The sequence below is a fragment of the Drosophila obscura genome, unplaced genomic scaffold (genome assembly GCF_018151105.1).
Source record: "Drosophila obscura isolate BZ-5 IFL unplaced genomic scaffold, ASM1815110v1 contig_4, whole genome shotgun sequence".
Lineage (NCBI taxonomy): Eukaryota > Metazoa > Arthropoda > Insecta > Diptera > Drosophilidae > Drosophila > Drosophila obscura.
Window position 1 is genome coordinate 10890595 of NW_024542828.1, and position 16609 is coordinate 10907203.

The 16609-nt window shown below is 48.0% G+C and overlaps 1 protein-coding gene across 1 annotated transcript; it reads left to right on the forward strand.

Annotated features, from left to right (window-relative positions):
• The first annotated feature begins 400 nt into the window (after positions 1-400).
• Positions 401-7624, forward strand: LOC111070241 (box A-binding factor). The gene is made up of 6 exons (XM_022360649.2): positions 401-1028; positions 4818-5188; positions 5248-6130; positions 6206-6704; positions 6823-7156; positions 7229-7624. The coding sequence occupies exons 1-6, from the start codon at positions 984-986 to the stop codon at positions 7326-7328; spliced, it is 2232 nt and encodes a 743-aa protein (XP_022216341.2). The 5' UTR covers positions 401-983; the 3' UTR covers positions 7329-7624.
• Positions 7625-16609: the final 8985 nt, after the last annotated feature.

The following is a 16609-nucleotide window of genomic DNA, read 5'->3' on the forward strand; positions in this document are numbered from 1 at the left end:
AGGTGCCTCTCCATGGGCCACATCCCCGCCCTGATGGCAGGCAGTCGAGCAATACTTGCACTGGTATTTGTATCTCACGGATACGCCGCGAGCACTCTTATCGCCGTCGACAACTGTACTCGCACACACACACACACCACCCACCCATACTGGTGCAGGGCACACTTCTTATCGCCGCCTGCCCTGTATACCTGTATCTGTGCGATAAGATAACCAATACCACGGATACGCATACAGTTGCAGCTGTGGCTATATACGCATAGGAATAAATCATAACTCACCCACACAAACACACACACACACACACACACTGGCAGGCATAAGGTAACACCCATACAGGCACAGGTGTGGAGGTGCTATATGGAGGTGCATCTGTGTGGGTATCTAATTGGGCGGCAGGCAGAGGCAGGCAGACCGCAATGCGTCGCGTCGCCTCGCCTCGACGTCGTTGTTGTACCGCTGCTGCTGCTCCGAGTCCCAGGCCCAGGCCCAGCCAGACCCAGCCAGACCCACAGACCCACAGAACCGCCGCAGAACCGCAACCACAGACCCGAAACCACAGCCAGAGCCCAGAGCCGGAGTCGGTCTCGTCTCGTCTCTTGTCGAATTACACACAGCACTCGCTTCTCTTCCTGCCTCCCAATAATTGCTATTAAGTGCCGCGCGGGAAGCAACCACACGGAAAACCTGCTGCGGAAATCGGAAACTGAAAGTTCCAACCAAAAATAATAATAATAATATACGCTTTTTCGCGCCACTTTTGAGCCACGCCCGTTGGTCGCCGCCCCCCCAGTTCTGATAAACCTCCCCGGCACTGGACAGGCGGACAGCTAGTGCAAGTGATAATAATTTAAAAAAAAAGAAACAAGTGATAAAAACAAAAGTTAGATAAAAACTTTGGAACACCATCAAACACTGAACCACTCCCACGAAGAGAGACTGCAAGCAGGAGAGCAGGAGAAAGAGGAAGGAAACGCACTTTGATGGTCTGCAAAACTATCTCATCGAGTGTCAAGATGCAGCTGAAGGTGGGTGCAAAAACACAGATATAAAATATATACAGAATAAGTTAACATATAAGAGATTTACAGATCGGAAATGAAATTAAAGGTGTTTGATAGAATTTTAGGTAATGAAAGCGGTCAAAGATATAAAAGCAGTCTGAATAAAACATGATTTTATTAACTATAACAGTTTGCAGATAAAGGATGGAACATTTGCGGGAATTAAATAATTATGCCCAAAAGTTGCCAAAAGTTAATTAAATACCTATTAAAGATATTAGGCGACATTTTTCAGTAAATCTACAAGAAGTAAATGGTATTCAGTGACTTTAAAAGTGCGAATGAAATGAATAAATTGCTGCAAAAATAAGAGGAGTAAAAACATTTGAAAGCAAAACCAGAAATTAAGCAATTAAACGAGCAGAGCAGAGCAGAGCAGAAATACATTTCGAACACACTTTTATAACGTTTGCGAAGATCAGTTTACGAGATCTCTATAAGCATATCTGTCATCTGCCACATTGTGGAGGAAGAGTTGGGAGATCATAAAAATGTTGTTAACCGTTTCTCACACAAGTTCATTAAGCTAAATAGACAAGCTATATAAGACCATAAAAAGCGGGCTCTAAAAATGTTTATAGATCGGCCATGGAACACTATTAAATCAGAGCTATGAAACTCGATTAAATGGCGCTGTGGCTTATAGAAATATTAAAACTTAGAAAACTGTAGAAAAGGATGAAAGCAATCCAAACAAAAAAAAACACTTTTAAACTTAATTCCAAAAGCAATTTCGAGGCATTTAATTTGGCTCAAACGGCAGCCAGACTTGGCCATAGATTTGCTCAGCCAGTGGACAGCGGGGCCTCGTCAATGAGATAAGACAAATTGATTTATAATGAATGACTCATCCATCTATGGGATGCAGCGGCAAAACTGCGACACTTTCTGACTCTCTGGCTTTCTGCCACTCAAAGGAAAAACCCGAAACAATCCATTAAGAAAACGAGAACGCAAACAGAAAAAAGAACTACGAAAAAAAAAAAAAAACAGACACTGAAACTGAGTTAAATGTGGAAAGATGGCTAATCTTTATGAGGCCTAAAATTCAGCTGCGATCGGAGGTGGCGTCAAAATACCTTTGACAAAAAAAAATAACAAAAAATTGGAAACACGCACATTTTGGCTTTGTCTGCGTTTCATTCATGAAAAAAAAGGAGAGAAACGGAAAAAAGGACACTAACGCCAGTGCGGATAATGTGAAATTTATGTCAATCTTATCACCTCGCTTTGGTCCTGGCCCTAGTTCTGCTGCCTTTATCGCAGAAGGGATGGAGCAGGGTTTATGAATGAAATTGCCAACCCTTAGCCTTAGCCTGGGGGTTGGTTGCTTTTGGGCCTGCCGCCGTCGCCGCCGGAAGTTGCCGGTTGTCCAATCGCAATCGAGAGTCCCTTAACAGTTGCTCAATGGCGGCATCGACATCGGCATCGACATCGACATCGGCATCGGATAGTTGCAGTTGCAGATACTTTTATTAGACACGCGTCGCGTCGCGTTGCGTCGCCCCTCGCCACACCCGATGGCCGATGCCTGATAGGGGTAGGGCAGAGGCAAAGGTCGGGCCCAGAGTCTTCGATTGATGGCCCTTTAATAGAGCTGTAAATGCAGCTGGCAAATGGATTGCCTTATCGCACTTTCATTAGTGCCCAACGCTGCAATGGACTTTAATTAATCGCGGGGATCATCTAACGAGAAAGAAAGAGAGGGGGAAAGATAATAGAGTGAGTAGTTATATTCCACTATGTATGACTTTCCATTAGAAATTCTTTGCCGGAAACTGTTTCATTGAGTTATTTTCTGCCAAACCCTCGACCCAAGCTTGAGCTTGAGCTCAAGCGAAAGCGAAATGAGTTGCGATTATACATGGGCACATCTGTATATCTGTAGGTATCTGCATATACAGCCAATGTCTGTTGTTTGCATAGATAAAATGTGTGCGCGGCTGTGTGGGTGTGACTGGCCGCCAGATTTCATTCATAAGTTGGAGCCACTCCCTCAGAGCTCGAACTCTTGGCAAATAGCACATGCCACAGGCCACAGGCCACCACTTGCTCAACTTATTGTAATTCTTAAATATACTTACGAATACTCGTAGTACCAGTATCTGTATCTATATCGATATCTATATATATATCTGTTCCTATCGATGACGTACACTCGATGGAGCAGGTGGGATACGAAACCATGACCTCTCGTCGGAGTCCCAGCAGCAGCAGCAGCAGCTACTGATTATGTACATTGATAGCGCCTCGGATAAGATATTGTCCGTATCGTATCGTTCGGCTGTAGTATCTTAACTTTTGTCGCGGTACACGGGACACGTGCACACACCTCCCTCCTCCTATCGTACTACTCAAAGAGTCGTAGCCGCTCCAGGGGGAACTCCGGGTTTATCTGCAGTTTGGCCAAAGTGACGTTTTGCAGCACATTATCTCCTGACGGAGTCCGGACCTCCCCCGGTTTGCTTCATTGAACTTTGGCCATACTTGCAATAGTTCCACTTCCACTTGGAGAGCTCTCCATTTCCTCTCGGCCCCTTTCTTTTCTGCTGCTTTGGAGCTTGGACTTTACACAGCGCCAGACGGGTAATTTTTCACCTTTTTTTATGACTTGTCAACTCATCCAAAAGTCGCCATGAATCATCGGCCTTAGACCTAAGTTGTGGATCAATCATTTGGGGGGTACAAGTCACAAGTAAATTCCACGTAAAATGAATCAATTATAGTCGTAATTCATACTGGAAGGAAGGCAAAGAGGGAGGGAGCTTCTACTTTCGTTTGGGTTGGCTGTACTTCGATGACAGAGTGCAGAAACCTGAGGAAAGTCCTTCCATTCGGTATCCATTTCTGCATTCAATCTTTTGCCTATATTAATACTTAATTTCCAATCCTATGTATGCCTCTTTCCACTTTCCATTGAAGCACATAAATGCCTCTCCAGCCCCACCATATTGCTGTTCCATTCTCGATCGCTAGTCATCCTTGAATGCGAGTACAATGGGCTTGTGCCTTGTGGGTTTCCCCATGCACATAAATAGTTGATATATATTTATAGTTTATGGTGAAACCCACCTCAAAGCCTTTTGCATTATATGGCACTTGTCGCGGAGGGTTTGGGCTTGCGCTTGGGCCTGGGCCTGGGCCTGGGCTCGCCATCAGGTGAATCAGGTGACAATGACGTTCGAATGTGTTGACACAAGTTTGGCGAGGGAGAGGTACGTGGCCACCCCCAATGGCATGCATGGAGGAGGAATGAGGTCATAAACAAAAATCGACTGACGTATAGGAAAACAAAAAACAAAGCAAAGCGATTTGGATTTTATGGCCAACTTTTATTTCCGTCCGAAAAGGAACCGAAATGAGTGAGCAAATGAAAACGAAACTAAGCCGCGACACGAGCTGAGGTTCAGGTTGAGGTTCCGTGGTTCTGTGTGTAAACATTGCTGGAATAAAAGTGAAAAATGTGTACGACAGTGTTGACAGTGAGTGCGAGTTGTATGTACCCTCTCGAAGCCCCCCCTGTTCAACGTCTTCTTGTAACGTCTTTGAGGTTGTAGGCGACAAATTGAGCCGCCTTTGAAGTTGCTAGAGGGTCTGGGCTCTGAGCTCTGGTCTCTGGCTTTGGGTCTGCGTCTGTGTTGACTTTTGTGGCGGAAATCGAGGCAGCCAGTTCGCACATTTGTGGCCGGAACTGGAGCCACACTTTTGACTGAGTTTCTGAGGCATTCAACATTTGTCGCTCGTCCATTGCAGATGGAAACGCAGACAACGCAGCAGCAGCAGCAGCAACAATTGCAACAGCAGCAGCAACAACAGCAACAACAGCAACAGCAGCAGCAGCAGCAGCAACAGCAGCAGCAGGTCCTGACCAAGCAGCAGATTCAATTGCTGGACAAGATCAAGCTAGAGGCAAGCAATGGAGCCGAGCAGCTGAGCCAGCAGACAGCCAGCGCACTGGAGGAGCAACAGGAGCAACAGCAACAGCAGCAGCAGCAGCAACCAGCCACCTCCGTGGGTGTGGTGGTGCAGACGAGTCAGGGAGCAGTCAGCAGTGAGCCGGAGGAGCAGTACGTGGTGGTGCCACGCATACAGCAGCGACGCATCCTTACCACAGCGGGGACATTGTAAGTTTCACGGCAGAATTCCTCGCTAGAAATCCACTGATTCCTCTGATTCCTTGCAGAGAGTTGAACGAAGCTCGTGAGGGAGAGCCCAGCAGCGGGAGCTCTGGTTCCGCCTCCGAGGGGCACATCGAGTACCAGCGCAGCTCCCACCACTCCCCAGGAGCTGCACACGCGACGCACTACGTCCAGATGGCGCCACGCAACGCAGAAGTGCCAGAGGTGGCGCCAGGCGCGCCACCGGGCACCCTCTACGCCTATCCCTCGGGGCAGATCATCTGCAGCGGCGAGGATGTGGCGGCCATCAAGATAGAGACCATCGAGAAGGGAGAGGTGCCGGGGGAATCGCAGCAGTCCCAGCAGCAGCAGCAGCAGCAACAGTTGCAACATCAGCAGCAGCAGCAACAACAGCAGCAGCAGTGTCCCACCCCCAATGGAGCCGCCTATGGGGAGACTATTGTGATCAGTCGAGAGGCAGAGGCACTGCAGCATCACCACCACCAGCAGCAGCAACAGCAGCAACATCCGGCGTCTGGGGTGCACATCGCCAGCAGCTCCCATGGCGGCACCGTGCGATTTGTCTCCGATGATGGACGCTTCGCCAGCGCCGTGCCAGAGGCAGCCGGCTCCACGCTGTACTACGACGTGCCCGTGGTGGACGCCAGTGTCCATGCCAATGAGTCCAAGACGTATGCGGATCTGGGCAATGCCTATGCCTTCCCGCCCAGCTCCAGTTTCACGAGCAACAGCTACGCGGCCACGCTGCAGCAGACGAACACCATCTACACGGTGCCCGGGGGCCAGTTCCTGACCAAGTCCGAGGCGGGACTCAACTCCCTGCGCCAGGCGGGTCCGACGACCTTCCTCAATCACTTCCCGGACGGCAGCCAAGCCATCGACCTGTGGACATCGCCCGCACCGCCAGAGTACCAGAACGCGCCCTTTGTAAGTCCGAATCGTACATAGATCCCCCAAGCCACGACTCACTCTTCTCGTATCCGTCTCGTATCCGTTCGGCAGACCAACTTCCATCCGCAGGTGATGGATGAGTACGCGTCCAGCAACATGACCGCCACCCACTGGTCGCCCGCCGGCAGCATCGGGCAGTACGACGGCAGCCTGGTGACAGCCTCCGCCACGTCCTCCCCGAATCACGACCTCAAATGCGAGAACTGCCACTCGCCGTTCGTGCGCAAGGGCTCGGATTTCTTCTGCCCCAACTGCACGGGCTTCATACGCATGGCCCCGCGCATGCCCCAGCGGCAGGCGAAGCCAAAGACCGCCGCGGCACCCAACAATCGTCGCAATGGAGTGACCTGCGCCAACTGCCAGACCAACTCGACGACGCTGTGGCGGCGCAACAACGAGGGCAATCCCGTGTGCAACGCCTGCGGGCTGTACTTCAAGCTGCACAACATGAACCGCCCGCTGTCGATGAAGAAGGAGGGCATCCAGAAGCGGAAGCGCAAGCCAAAGAACAATGGAGGAGCGCCCATGCACCGGGGTGCACCACTGCCAAGTGAGTAAAAGCTTAACAGATTGGTATATGGGTAAATGGAGAGAACGTGGGGCACATCTCTGGGGGCCATGTCTAATAATTCATACCGAACCTCACCATTCTCCAACTCCTTCCGCAGGCATGTCGCAGGGTGTCAATCTGATGGGGAACAGCGCCCCCCTGTACCCATCCCAAGTGCCCGTGAATATGCTGAATAGCCAGCAGCAGAATGCCAGTCCCGAGCTGCACGACATGTCCGCGACGGGACCGGCGGGTGGTGGCTCCCGTGTGGGGACCATTCAGGTGAATGCCTCGGGCGCACCGCCCAGCTCCGATGGATCGCTGAACATGTCCGCCCGACACCATGTCACCGGAGAGAGCCATTCGCCGTACAGCCAACAGACGACGCCCTCGCAGAGTCAGTCGCCGCACCTACCCAGCCCCGTCAGCCTTAATCGCCAGATAGTCCAGCCGTAAGTAACCCAGCGGAGGAGACGTGAGCAGAATGATCTGCAGATCTCTAATGGTTGGCTCTCCCCTTACAGAGTACCTGCCATCGAGAGCGGTCGCAGTTCCATCAACAGCGAACTCACACCGAGCGTCATAACGCGCACTGGACTGCCGGAGCGATCATCGAATAACTAAACTTTAGTACCAACTAAAAGTAACAGTAAAAGTAACAGTAACAGTAACAGTTAAAGTAAATGTAAACGCCAACCAAAATGTCAAGATTGCCAAAATATTTATTTAAGTCCTAGCCTTAGTTATCTACTAAACTATGCGAGTATTTAGTATCCAATGTCCCAGTTAGAAAGCGAGAGAAATCGGAAGGAAATACTTGAAAAGTTGCTGGGCAAAAACTTCCCATCAATCATTCTTCCGCTTAGTCAATCATTTGAAATGATTTGTGGAGGCAGCGAGCACTCTAGAAGTAATTTAGCGAAAAGAAAGGAAAGGAAAAGAAAAGAAAAGACAAAGAAAAGACAAAGACAAAAGCACAAGAGGGCCATAAAGAAGCCTACGATTTTGTATGTTTAAGCACACGTGTTTTTATTCTACAAAATAAAATAAATAAGTTGTAAACGCAAGGGAGACACTCAAGAGACTTTGATGACTCTACCAGGCGGAGCCCCTGCTAATCCACCAGCCAGCAATCCACAGGATAAGACTGCCCGAATGAGCCTGCCATTGTCCGCAGTGGAGGAGAGTGGCCTGGCCTGGCCTGGCCTGACCCGGCTCTCGGTATATTTCATTGTCAACAATTTGGCAGCAAACCAAATTGATCCAAATTAATTTTAATGACCCCCACAGACCACAGCGCGAGACCATAAAATCTTAACAAGATCCAAGCTCCACAGCCCCAGAGCGATCCTCGAAGCGAACGAGCCCCACAGAGCAGTGTCTAAATAGCGATTTGGTGTCATCGCTTAAAAGCCTGTCCGACGCACAATGCCGCCGCCACCGCCACCGCCGCTGCCGCGGGAGTAACGCCACCGCCCGATGCCTGGTGCCTGGTGCCGCCGCTGCCTTTGATCTGCTGTGTCGATCGGTATGGCAAAAATGCTTCAACCAACTCCGAGGCCAGGGCAGGGCAAGCCCCAACACGAAGACGGGCTGGACTGGACGCTGCTCTCGACTCTTTTGGGGCCTGCAGGAGGCGCAATGCCCGGTATAATATTAACGCCTTGAGTAGCGGACCCTGCCCTGAGCTCTGCCGCCTCTCTGCCGCCTCTGGACCCTCTTTTTGTTTTTTTTTGTTGGCGTACGCTCGATCAATTAGGCAAACTTGTTTTACGACCGCTTTTATTAGCATTTCGCGGACCAGCGGCGGCGCTCCAAGTCGAAACGAACCACAGAAAAGAGTGGAGCTGCGACTTGGACTTGCGAGTGCGAATGAGTAATGGGACGGCGGCCCCAGCACCCCAGCAGCACAGCACCACAGCACACACAGCAGCAGCTATGGAATGTGTTGGCAAAAATTATGTGCAGCGTGAAGTTTGTGCAAGTGGAATGGATATGGGATATGGCAATGGGAATGGAAATGGAAATGGAGTAGCTCTCTCTCGCTCTCTGTTTGAAGTAGAATAGAGTAATAGAGGGAGTTAATTTCTATGGCTACCGATAGGGGGAAACAAGCTTTAAAGAATCTTTGGGAGTAGTCCAAAGTCCTGGCTTAAATGCTCCATTTTTGTGGCTTTTCCCCAAATATTAACTTATATTTCTAAGTATATTAAAGGCATCTTTTTAGTTATCTTTTGCTACTGTAGACATTGGAAATGATCACAAGACTACTTTTAGTTTCCCATTTAAAAACTCTTCCGAGACCATCAAATTCTCAACTTTTCTATAAATATTCCTTCCAAATCGATTTCGAATTCATTTCGAATCTCTAACTATTCGCCGGCAGACACATAAAGTATATCGGAATGGCAATTGTATTTATGCTTAAGGAGCACCCGACTCCACTCCACTGCATAATTACGAGTGCGAGAGCGAGTAGCATGCCAGTAATTGGCTGCCTGCCGCACCTGTACGTAGCTGCACGAGTATATCCTCCGATATAGCAGGAAATTAAAACATTAGCGTGTTAACCTGTTCTCCGTTTGATGGGCGGAGAGCCTGAGGGAAGAGCGAACTTGCAGTTGCGCTGCAGAGAAGTGGAGAGACCGTAAAATAATAATTCAATGTGACAGGCAACAAGATACGACAACGGGCGCCATTTTTCAGATGCCACTCTCTTCCCATGTATGTATGTATGTAAGTATGTACGTCCCCGAGATCTCTCTCTCCTCATGGCACACTTGTTGTGGCTCTCCCTCTCTGTCTCTCTCCTTGCCACTCTCTCTCTCAGCTGTGCTGTGTGTGACACTATCTGTGGAATTATGACAGACGTACAAGACCGCAGCAGTGGAAAGGAGAGGAGAGGAGCGCAGAGCAGAGCAGTAGGAGGAACGAGCAACGATCCGCTAATCTCCGGGGCCGTGCATGCATTTGAATTTCTATTAAGTTAATTGCACTCCTAAAAATAAAGAGCGGGGAATGGAACGGAACGGGAACGAGCTAAAGCTCATGTCCGTAACAGATGCAGATACATCATTGTTTTCCACAGATACAGATATGATTCGGATCATCGGAATTAAAGTTATGGGTATGGGTGGTGTTGGGGGTGGGGGTATAAAAGCCAACATAAAGAGTGGATACTGTCAACATTGAGCACACTCCTCTGTCTCTGCATTTAATTAGCCATCAGGCCATCAGGCCATCAGCCATCATTTGCGTGTATATGTCGAAGAGGTGACCACCTAGCCAGGCGGCCTCTTGACCCGTAGCCCGTAGGCCCGTAGGCCCGTAGCCAGAACCGGGTTCGAGGCGCCACTTAGTCAACTTCAAAGTGCAGGCCGCTGCTTCAGCTTGAAGCTGTTTCTGCTTGGTGGTGCATCTTCGTCTGTGGCTGGGGCTGGCACTGGCGCTGGCACTGGAACTTAAGCTACCATCATCATCAGGCCATCAGGCCTCATCGCCTGGCATTACAAATCGACAAACGACACGAAAATGCGCTTAAACATCGCGCAGTTAAAATAGATAAAAGCCGATAGTCAGACGCCGCCAGGAGAAGGAACGGGGAGGCCACGGGTTGGAACGCGAGCCAAGAGGAGCAGCCAGCGGCCAAAAGTAAGCCAAAAGAGAGCTTTGAGAGAGCACTACTCTAAGATTATGCTAATAAATTGTATCTATTAGTCACTCACTTGTGCATGTATCTGGGAGCTGTCTGAGATGATCTACTAAATAGACTTAAAGCCTAAACTGAATCCATACGTCTAGGTGTACATCTTTACAGCTGAGTTACATAAGAGTCTAAGCAGGGTTTCGATATAATCTAAAGAGAAATTTTAACTTAAATATAACCGTTTATTTTATTTTATTATTTATTTATTTAATTTATTTCCTGTAGAAGCTCTAACTTTCCTCGCTTTTCAAATATATTCCATGCCAAAAGAGTAACAGAATCCCTATCCAGGTTCCTTGTTCCCTTTCTTCTTATATGTATGTATATTCCTGCCTATATCCCATTACCCTTTTACCCTTCTGGAAAACATTCACTCCCACTTGCAGCACTCGCCACCATCATCACAAGAGGAAGACACACACACACCCAAAGGGGAGGGGTACTCTGACGTCACATGCAGCAAGCAGCTAAAGAACTTGACCGCATCGTTTTCAGGTTCTAGGAAAATCAATCGAAATTCCAAGAATTCACACGAAAGACAAAATGAGATTGGCTTGAAAGAGGCCCCGCAAGGCAAGGCAAGGCAAGGCACATGTGAAGGAAGGAAGGAAGGACAGACAGAGACACCGAAAGGCAAGCAGAAAGAGACAGAGAGAGAGTATAGGGGCATGCATAAGGTATTCCCTTGTCTCTACGACTCTTATCACAACTCACGCGCGTCTCGTTCCATTCCATTTCAGTTTTCAGTTTTTTGTGCGGTGTTCTTCGTACCCGAAATCACATTATCTCCATTGGTGCCTCCATTCGTTCCTTCGATGGCGACGCAGCTAATGGATATGCCACAGACACAGACACAGCCACAGCCAGAGACCCGAGCTGCAGTTCCAGTCTCTGCCACATATCACAGATGATGATGATGATGATGATGAGGATGATGACGATGATGATGGGGTGATGGTTGCAGACGCCGCCAGGAGGAAGATTGAAGATGCGGCGCTTATCGAGGGAGAAAACGAACGAAAAAAAACAAAATCAAAATAAGAAGAAGATGAAACCCGAAAAGAATTCCGACCCAGGCCAGGTTCCATCTCATCTGCTCCCTCTCTGCATTTGTATATATGCCTGTGTCTCTGTGTCTTTTGCTTATCGTTCGAACTGCAGACTTTTTGTTGCCCCTTTGCATTTGCATCGGGGAATGCAACGACGTTGGGGCACAGCCAGAGGCTGAGAAAGGGTTCTCCGTCGCCGTCTCTGAGCTCGAGCTCAGAAATGTGGCGCCAAAGGAAGCGTTGAAAATGGTACTTGATCTTGATCGCGATGACTCTTACCGCGATGCCTTCCCGTGCCCGCCGCACCTCTCCTTTAAGGCGAGATAGAGGCAAGAAAGAGGCTCGACTGGGGATCTTCTGCCTGGTGAATGTAATTTAGACGGCGCCTCGATCCTTGTTTCACACTAATGCACTTGCAGCTTTTTAAATGTCACCAGGAACACAGTCCTGCAGTGCTCCAGTCCTCCAGTCCATCAGTCCACCAGTCCTCCAGTCCACCAGTCCTCCAGTCCACCAGTCCACCAGTCCTCCAGTCCACCAGTCCTCCAGTCTGTTCCTCTGATCATCAGATCTGTTCTGCCTGCTAGGCCACTTTGTGATCTTGTAATCCCCTCTCAGCTCTTGCCTCCTTGCGCTGCTGCTCTGATGCACATCTCTGGCCGGACTCTGGTGTGTATTCAATTGGAATAATTACTGATATCATCAGGGATTTGTTTGTGCCAAGGGGAGGATTATTACGGGGAAATCGGTGATTGAATGATGAGTGATTGAATGAGTTAAAGTAGAGCTCTATCAGAGTACTCTAACTAATCTTTAGGTTGTGATACAAAGGAGCACAACAATTGCCAAGATACTTCCCTCAAGTAGGAGCTACACCAGCACCAAGATCATCCTCCAACTGAGACTCTTGCACTACCCACAGACTTCTCCCATTCCAAGACTCAGCACTCAATGTAACCCCTACGTCAACCTTCGGTTAAAAGCTTTGCAACTAAGTGTTACATCGAAACGCAGTGTAAACAAGCAATAAACCAATAATAAGATATAATCCAATCGAAGGCTCTTGCCACGTTTTTAGTGCCATTTTGTTAAGATCAGTCACCAGACTGACACAGAGAGAGTCACAGAGAGAGGGGAGGAAACTCCATGAGCCCCATAAGCGATACGTTTTACGAGCAGAGCCACCCCCCACCCAGCAGGATATTGGCCATAACAATTACAATGTATGGGCCCCAGGGAATCGCTCATATCGGCATTGGTATCGGTGGGCTATGACGAGTGGCATCCTCTTCAATTAAGTGCGCGAGAAGATCTCCCTCCGGCAGCTTTTCATTAGTTTATCGCTGTGGCAGTGGCATGAGCGAAATATTTCAAATGTTGCCACAAGAAAGCAGCGCAGCGTCCCAGAAAGTGGTCACAGAACCAGTTGCAATTAAAGGTCTGCCTCTTGAGGTGGCGCCGCTTTTATTTTTGCGGACAGAGGCCTTCCGACCCTTCAACGTGAGAAAATTCCGCTCGAAATTATATAGGCAAAATGTCTCGGTTATCGAGCGGCCAGCATACCTGAGCAAAAATGTATGTGCGTATGCTTGAGATAGTGCCACAAGTCCCGGCAAGTCCCAGCAAGTCCCAGCAAGTCCCATGCCCCATGCCCCCAACCACAGCTCCACACAACCACAACAAAAAGCGTAAATGTCAAAATGCCAAAATTAATTGCAATGGCAGTGCCGGGGATAAGAGGCCAGAGCCAGAGCCAGAAACGGCCATGCTGCCACCTCAAGGAGCCAGAGAGCAACAGACCACAGGCCACAGCCCACTTTTGGGGCGCCACAAAGTCGGTTATGTATTGGAGGTGGGAACAAGGGTGGAGTTGGAATGAAAATTAAGGGGTTTTACTCGTTTTGTAGGAAAAATTAAGGAAGCGTGGGAAGGGTGGGAAATTAGAGATTATTTTACACAATTTTTACCCTCCAATTTCGATTAATTTTTAACAAAAACCCTTCGCAGAGACGCCTCTGCCTCCAGCTCCTGCTTGCCACAGTTGGGCCACCATTACAAATTCTACCACTTTTAGCCCTAACCAAGCGCAGGCGGCATGCCACACCCCAAGGCAACGGACGGGCTGCGATTCCAGTCTTCAGTCGTGCCACCAAAAACCAGACCCAGGCCGGGACCCAGGGCCAGGCTTCAACTTTGGCAACAACAACACGCACGAGGCTTATGCCTCGCGCTCTTGTGGCAACTATCAGGCCGGGCAATCAGCAGGACGCCGTTGCAGGCTCTCGCTGTGGATGTGGCTCTCTTGCAACAGAAAAACTCGTTTGCTGATTCCCCATTTTGAGGTGGAGTCAGGCGGTCGGGCAGCAAGGCTTCGATTGGTCAAAGAGACTTGAGGCACACACACACACACAGAGAGAGAGATGGGAGACCCTCATGCCACATGGACGCTACCCCTGCCCCTTCCGTGCCGCCAGCAGAATGCCTGCCTTCCCCTCTTTCGGATTTCATTAAAGTTTCGCATAAATTTTGTTGCATGTTTGTGGCGTTTCATGTCTGGATGCTTGTCTGGGAGTCCAATGGGGTATCGCACGGCGCTACACGCATTTCAGGTCCAATTCATTTGCAGCTAGATTTGTGCCCCACTCCCTCGGGGGCATGCCCCTGGCACCCCTCACTGGCTCGCCGCCTGGCAAACAGGTAAAGGCAAACGCATTTCGTGTCCGTGTCCGTGTCTTTGGTTTTTTCTTTATGATTTTAGTGCTCGTATTTTTTGGCAGTTCCTATAAATAATTGAACTTTATCGCTCGCCAGCCCCGTTGGTCGTTTAATAAATTTAATTTGTGGTAATTGAACTTACGGCAGGGACGGGACCGTAGCCAAGCCCCAAACACGGCACGCATTGAAATTCCAATTGAAATTGCTCATTTTTCAAGGCTGTTGCGTAATTAATATTAAAAACAAAAAAAAAACCAAAAAAAAAGGGGAAGTCTCTGCAGAGAATGGAGATATGTATGTGTCATGCCCCATCTGCAATCTCTTTCTCGCCCAGGAACTGATTCTCCGTAATTTATGACTTGCTACTCGTACTCGTATTTGTGCGATAGTGTTTAAGGAGAGTGCCAAACTTATCTGTGTTCTGGTTCTGCAGTTAGTCATGAGAATATTTTCGGGAAAGGCTCTAGATGAATGAGTTTATCCGAAATATAAGTGAATAAAATCCATCATGGAATGCTATTTTTGGTTCTGCTATTTCTTAGCTTCAGAAGAAAGGAAATGCTTGAATTCTAAGCTACTTCCTGTCCATATCTATAGCCATGATAATGATATGATATAATGAATGATGAATTTTAATTAAAATGTAATCGACATTATGTTAGCAGACACAAATCTGATATAGAATATATACTACAGTGCCTAAAAAGAGGAAAAACATTCACTAATTTACTCTTCTCATTTATTTCGCCTTTTTACAAGCTAAGGACGAATAATGATATTTATTTAACTATTACGAAGCAAATTCCGTAACTCTAAAAAAGTTTCCATCATATTTTAGATAACATTTTCGAGGGCTGCTGTCAGTCCATCATAAGATTGGATTACAAATCTTCTGGATGTGCTCTTTAATATTAATTTATGTATCAAAGCACGCCACAGACAGAGAGACAGAGGGACAGCGAGACAGCGAGACAGACAGACAGATACTCTTATCTTCATTGAGACAAATGAATGGCATAACTAATTTGTAACTTGAAAGGAAATTGCTGATTTCGCCCCACCTGCCTAGCGAATGAAAAACGCTTAATGAAGACATTTATCAGATAAATAAATCACGGGTAGGCGTTAAACTTATAAATTACAGGCACAGCTACGGGTACATACAAATATTAACTTACTCGTAAATATAATTTATTTCCCTTAATTGCTATCGCGGGGAAGAGTTATGACACGAGCGCAAAAATGCCAATTAAAGTGCACATAAAATGGCTAACCCAAAACAAATAAAGGAGCATAACAACTTTGGGCCATGGTTTATTGCCTTAACAGTTGGAGATTCATCTATGGGGATACCCTTGGAAGAGCGAGGTATTTGGATTATGGGAAGATATTTGGAAATGCCTCTCATTAATGCATTATCTAGATCCGCATTAGGAGAATATGCTAACCGATGCCATGGGCTTCCGATGGAGTTCACTAAATTAAATGTAATCCGATTTCATGTGCCTAAGCTTAAGATATCTCCTATCCCCATTGTATTCCAATCGAAGAACTATATCTTATAGCTGCCATATCTGCAAAGTATCTGGGTATTCGTTCCACGTACCACACCCTATCTTTTTTAACATTATTGCTTTATTTATTATCGAATATTATATGCTTTTAAATGGCGTGCGGAAAGACATTGCGCATACGCCATGAGAGCCGCTCAAACCATAAAGTGGGCTGTCCCCCGAGAGACGAGTGCGCTCTCTCTCTCACTCACACACACACTCATAGGAATATCTAAACAGCAAATCAAGCAAACTTTAATATGGCCACATAACCGATTACGAATGTGGGAGAGCGACAGAGCCAGCTGTAGATTGGGAGCCCCAGGCGTCAAAGCGAGACGGGGAGGCCGCGGGCAACACCCACTTTCATAGCGCGATAGGGAGTCTCTCTCTCTTTCTCTCTCTCTCTGTCTCTCTGGCTCTGTTCCTCTGTGTTTGTGTGTGTTTGTGTGTGAAACCCGTTTGTTTGAAAACGCAGCGACGAAAAGGAGAGCGAGCCACAAGCAATGAACAGCAGCAAGCAAAGTGTTCCAGGCAGGCAGTCGCTCTCTCAGTGCACGTCCAACCGGAAGCCCAAAAAAACGAAACGCTCGCTCGCTCGCTCACTCCATCTTTGTTCTGTATATCTGCTTGTGTGTGTGTGTGTGTGTCTGTATGTGTGTGGTGTATCTGTGTTCCAATCAGAATACACACAACAACAAGGAGCCAGTCAGTCCGTGTTGGCATCGGATATTCCTCTGCCTTCAGTTGGATTCGGATCGGTTTATGCGCGAAACGCGAAACGCAGCGAATGGAAAAAGCTGAAACGTGAATTGCCGTCGCCAAAAAGTCAAGCCACAAAAACTAACTGCTAAACTAACTATTCTGATAGCCGCCTTGTGA

What these genes read in the sequence shown, in the direction of transcription:
- LOC111070241 (XM_022360649.2), top strand. Translation starts at nt 984, where the DNA reads ATGGTCTGCAAAACTATCTCATCGAGTGTCAAGATGCAGCTGAAG. An exon ending in GTGTCAAGATGCAGCTGAAG is followed by an intron (nt 1,029 to 4,817) that starts GTGGGTGCAAAA and finishes CGTCCATTGCAG; the next exon opens with ATGGAAACGCAGACAACGCA. An exon ending in AGTACCAGAACGCGCCCTTT is followed by an intron (nt 6,131 to 6,205) that starts GTAAGTCCGAAT and finishes TCCGTTCGGCAG; the next exon opens with ACCAACTTCCATCCGCAGGT.